The sequence below is a fragment of the Helobdella robusta genome, assembly GCF_000326865.2.
Source record: "Helobdella robusta unplaced genomic scaffold HELROscaffold_61, whole genome shotgun sequence".
NCBI lineage: Eukaryota > Metazoa > Annelida > Clitellata > Rhynchobdellida > Glossiphoniidae > Helobdella > Helobdella robusta.
In genome coordinates this window covers 586,012-591,229 of record NW_008705338.1, presented here as the reverse complement: position 1 = coordinate 591,229, position 5,218 = coordinate 586,012, and the positions used below count along the sequence as shown (strand labels likewise).

At 36.3% G+C, this 5,218-nt stretch overlaps 2 protein-coding genes across 2 annotated transcripts in view; both read right to left on the bottom strand.

Moving 5' to 3' along the window:
- The window catches only part of HELRODRAFT_180401 (hypothetical protein), a gene marked incomplete at both ends in the record, with an annotated part of 2,408 nt that extends 1,558 nt beyond the window's left edge, over nucleotides 1-850 (bottom strand). Inside the window, 3 exons of the mRNA XM_009029704.1 lie at nucleotides 113-227; nucleotides 591-654; nucleotides 770-850. Coding sequence (XP_009027952.1) covers nucleotides 113-227; nucleotides 591-654; nucleotides 770-850 — 260 coding nt within the window. The remainder of the gene's footprint in view (nucleotides 1-112; nucleotides 228-590; nucleotides 655-769) is intronic.
- A 1,447-nt stretch (nucleotides 851-2,297) lies between these two features.
- Nucleotides 2,298-4,268, bottom strand: HELRODRAFT_193861 (hypothetical protein; the record flags this gene model as incomplete). The annotated part of the gene is made up of 4 exons (XM_009029703.1): nucleotides 2,298-2,419; nucleotides 2,735-2,830; nucleotides 3,517-3,573; nucleotides 3,855-4,268. Coding segments are annotated over 4 exons (687 nt in total), but the record flags the coding sequence as incomplete, so codon positions are not given.
- Between the last annotated feature and the right edge of the window lie 950 nt (nucleotides 4,269-5,218).

Below are 5,218 nucleotides of genomic sequence, written 5' to 3'. Positions count from 1 at the left end.
TAGGATGATTACGTTTCACATGACGCCAAGATTAAACTTTTTTGACACACTTGTTCCCATTGCCTGAAAATTGCATTGCACATCATCATTTTTTAGCTTACATCTAGCTGACTTTTTTTGTCCATTTTCTTCTTCAAACTCAAATATATTTTCCAGATCATTTTTCAAAAAGCGACTATCGATTATAGGTGATTGACACAAATTTTGGTTAGAAGTCATATCCGGACCTAATTTAATTTTAATTAAAAATTTAAATTTTGTTAAGAAGTAATGTATTGCTTTTTAAATTAAAAATTATATTATTTAAAAAATTCTCATAAGAATCTTACCTTTGATGTGCGATTACGAATTTACGATTGCAGAAAAAAAGATTAGTGAAAAAGTCAACTAGTGTTTACAAATGGCGTATAAAAGGAAGCCATTGCTTTGCTATGAAAGATTCTAAATATCATAACAAAAAAAATTTTTTGAGTTGAACTAAAAGATACAAAATATTAAAAAATAATATTTTTTTTATTTTTTAACTAAATATTTTTTTTTATTATTGGAGCATGGAGCACTTAAAATTTGTGTGCTCCGGCTCCGCTCACGCTCCGACCAGAATATGGTTGCTCCGATTGCTCCGCGCTCCAGCTCCAGCTCCGCTCCAAAGCCCTGATTTTATTTATATTAATAAATGTGACGACATTTTTCGCGCATCACGTTTCAAATTTCGTTTATAAATTTTACGACGTATCTTCATATTTAATGATTTCTTCGTCCTTCTCACTGCAGTTTCCCAGCTTGGAGACACGGACGAAGTAGGAGCGCCAGGAGGAACTGGATCTCCTGGAGGGACAAAATGTAGCATCTCCAGGAAATGATGGATGTCTTCAAGGATTTGCTATTTCGATCACTAAACGATAAATTTATTTGGCTTTATTTTTACAGGAGAAGAAATGCTTCGTGTGGAAATTTTTTTAACTAATTTTTTAAAATATTAATTTAGTTTTTCTGGTTTTAACTAATTTTTGAAAATATTAATTTAGTTTTTCTGGTTCATTTAGATTGCTTCGATAAATTTTGAGCTACAATACATTTTTGCCTAATAACATTCAATTGTAGATGTCACTAGCGACTTAGTTGATCATTTTTAAATATAAAAAAAAACTAGATGTAGAAGGATATCATACCTTGTTTTTTGTTGTTCGTTGAGTTTAAAATTATTTTTAATCTTTTTGTAAACGAAAAATTCAAAATTCCTACCTTCGCCAGCTAGCGTTAATTAATACCTTAATTAAACTTCCACGATACATATCAATATATACCATCTTGTTATGTCAACACGAATTAACATACTATATCACAGTCAGCCCTAAATGTTATTCGGCAGAACATGTTGGCTCTACTCTTTTGACTGTTTTTAAAAAATTTTGAGATGTGAAAGTTTACTAAGTCGATCAAAATGTTCAAATTTGCGAATAATAAAGTTTCTATTACAAATATAAATAATTCCTTTCAAATTAATTTTAATTTTTAACATTATTTCGCCAATATTGAGTCTCTGTTTGGATTAAAATTTTTATAGGATTTCAATTTCATGGAAAACATGGATTGAATCACTGGATTGGTCAGGATCGACAAAGCAAGGGTTGAGTACAGAGTTGATGTTCTTGTAATAATCATCTTATTTGGTTGGCTGTTGTGGTTCTCGAAACTGTCGTTGCTGTGGCTGTTGTGGCTGCTGCTGTTGCTGTTGTCGTTGCTGCTGTTGTGGCGGCAATGGAAGCGATGTAGAAGTTGTTGCTGGTGTTGCGTTCATTTGTATGCTATCGAACTGGTCTGCAAGCGTAATAGGTTGCCTCACACGCTGCAGGTTCAATGGTGGTGGTGGTGGGCTGGTGGCTGTGTTGTTGTTGTTGGTGGTGGTGGTTGTGGTAATATTTTTTGCTTCATGATGAGCTTTATAGTTTTTTACGTTACTGCGTCAAAATATTGTTGTTGTTGTCTGAAAACTCATTCCAACATGTTAATTATTCCATCACTCACCAGAGCTTTTTAAAGAAAGAAAATTTTAAAAATTTTAAATAGATTTTTATGATTCCCATAACTTTGGGGTGGTGATAAAAAATGATAACAAAGATATGCTGATAAATCAACGTAGAACATGATGGTCCTAAGCAAAAGGATGAAGAAGCTGACTTAAGAAACAGAAACACTGGCAAGGGAAATGATAATTCTACTATGATGAGGAAGGTAACAGTGAAGACGGTGGTCCTAAAAATGCAAATGATGACCATCGAACCTTCTCGTAGTAACGGCCGCACCAGAAGATGACCGCACCGGCCAGGCTGGCAATGCACACGAACACCTCGACGAATCCCAACAATGCCAATAATGACGTCATCACTGTTTTTATGACGTCCGTGCTCTTTGACGTCGGCACGTTTGATGACTAATAAAAAATTACTGGATTGTTTGCTAGTTATTAACATTATTGCGGCTTAAATCCATGCCATGCCTTTTTTGAGTTTTGCACAGGCAGCACTCGAACCAGGTCTGCGCGTAATGACGACGTTTCTCAAAGCCTGTCACTTACTATCTGAGCTAACTTGTCAACCGGATTGATGAATGGTAAATTGACAATGATTGCAGACAATAATAATGATGATGATGATGATTAAAATAATAATAATATTATTATTATTATTATTATTATTAACATTAACAAAAACAATAATAATGATGAGTAGACCATCATGACTGGAGCAGAGGCATCGATGATGCTGAATGTGATGAGAATGCATGAGAACGTGCATGATGCCAGGTTCGTCGTCGTCCATGCTATCAACTGCACGTTATTATCATTTCATTATCACTGTTGTAGTAGTAGTGGCAAATGAAGTAGTAGCTGTAGTAACAGTGGTAGTAGTGTTAGTAGTAATTGTGTTAGTAGTAGCAGTTGCAGCAGCAGTAGTAACTACAGTAGTTTTAGTAGTAGCCACAGTAGTAGTCGTTTTAATATTATATAAGTTACGATGACGTTGATGATAATGAAGATGATGCTGATAGAAACGATGAATCCTTGTGAACTAGGCAAAGATGAATTTCATTTATATATTGATGTCATTACATTTATTTTTAAAATATGCAATTGGGTCAACTCGTCATGCAAGCAAAGTTGTTCTGACTAATCGATTACATGCCGACTAACATCACTGACGTTCATTTGCAAATATTCTAAGCATTTGTCCACACGTATACACGTGTGCTTGTTGTGTGTGCTTGTTTGTGTGTGTGCAGTGCATGTGTTTGTGTGTGTTGTATGTGAACGTGCATATGTGTGTGTGTTTGTATGTTTGTCTGTGTGCGTCTGTGTGTTGTTTGTGCGTCTGTGTGCGTGTTTTGTATGTGAACGTGTGTGTGCGTGTGTATGTCTAAGTTAATAAAAAAAATAATATCCAACGTCAAAATACGATTTTATTTTTGCATCTGCCATTTAAAATACTTATGAAAAGTTTTCAAATGAAATCAAACCAGATAACGTTTGGACGTCTTGTGAAAGAAAGCTCCCGTGATTCCATTCAGGATGAACTGTTTATTTATTCGTTCATTTGTTTGTTCATTCATTCACTCATTCACTCACTCATTCATGCATTCTTTCAATTGTTCTTTCTTTCATTCATGTTATCCAGTCAGACATTTAGTCATTTGCATATTTCCAACACTTATTAACTTATTCGTGCATTTGTCCACCACACCTCACACAAAACCACACACCACCACACACGCCGCCACACACCGCCACACACTACACCGCACACCACACGCCGCCACACACCGCCACACACCGCCACACACCACCAACAACTGACCAAAGCGCCACACCAGACAGCATATCCCAGATGTTGGTGGAGAGTCCAGCATACGAACTCCTCCCGCTGGCACACTCGCTCCACGACGATCATGAAGATGATGCACAAGCAGCCGATGGCGATTTGGAGGATGCTGAAGATGATGAGGAAGAAGAAGAAGATAGATGTAAGGTTGCCGCAGCATCCATCGGCTTCTAAGTCGTTCGCGTCTGCTGTTAACGCCAGTGTTGATGAGTAGCGGGATGGTGGTGGTTGTTGTTGTTGAAGTTGCTGTTGGGCCTGCGGCTGTTGTTGTGTTGGAGGTAGTTGCTGTTGTTGTGGCTGTTGCTGTTGCTGTGGTTGTTGTTGGGACAGTGCATGGAGTTGTTGTTGTTGTTGTTGTTGTAGCGGAAATATTCTCGGTAATCGATCCATTGTTGTAAGGATTAACTTAGAAATACTTTCCAAAAAATACTGCTAATCAAAATAATCATTTTTTAATGGCTTTTTTGTTTGCTCCTCGAGGTTTAAAACTATTTTTTTATTACAAATTCAACATGAAAGTTTCAATATGAAAGCAACACTGACGTCATTCAAGCTTCGAAGTGCAGGTCAGAGGTCACATTCCCATCTCAGTCGACTTAACTCAAAATTTGAATGCCCATTCCATGAAAAGTGCTACATTTTTTAAAATATAATCTCCACTTTTTCACAAGGAAGAGATCTAGAAAATATTTTTACGAATATTTTCCACTCATTTAGCCGCAAATCAAATCATTCTACCTGTGCTTGCTCGCATGAAATATCCAATCAACACATCACATGCTTCTCATTTGTATGGAGTTAATTTTTTAACTTGCATGTGGTTTGGGGAGACAGGAAGAAAGAGAGGAAAATGGGAGAGAGAAAGAGAGAGAGAAAGAGAGATATGATAAATGTGAGTGGACGCATGTTTCTACCTGTACAGCAGATTCTTTATCATTCTGTCTGATCTGATGGCGAAGTTAATGTAATGCATGTAGTGTATTGTCTTTTTTTTATTATATATGGCCGGTTTTTTAATGCTTTATAGGACAGCTACGCCAATAACAACTTTGAAAATTAATTCTCTAATAACAAAATGTTGAACTGTTTAATTAGTTAAAGGTATAAGACAGTAATTGAGGTAACATCTTCGATAGTAATACTTGATGTTTCGGATGAAACATTTCATAACGATATTGGCAGTGGCGAATCCAGGTGGAGGGAGATGCTGGAATGCACCACCACACACCAAACCACAAAGGTGGAAAATATTTAAAATTTCTGTGCAAAAATAAGGCCAACATTTTAAAAATTATTTCCCACCGAAACGGAAATTTAGCCAAAAAAGGGTCGTCACTATA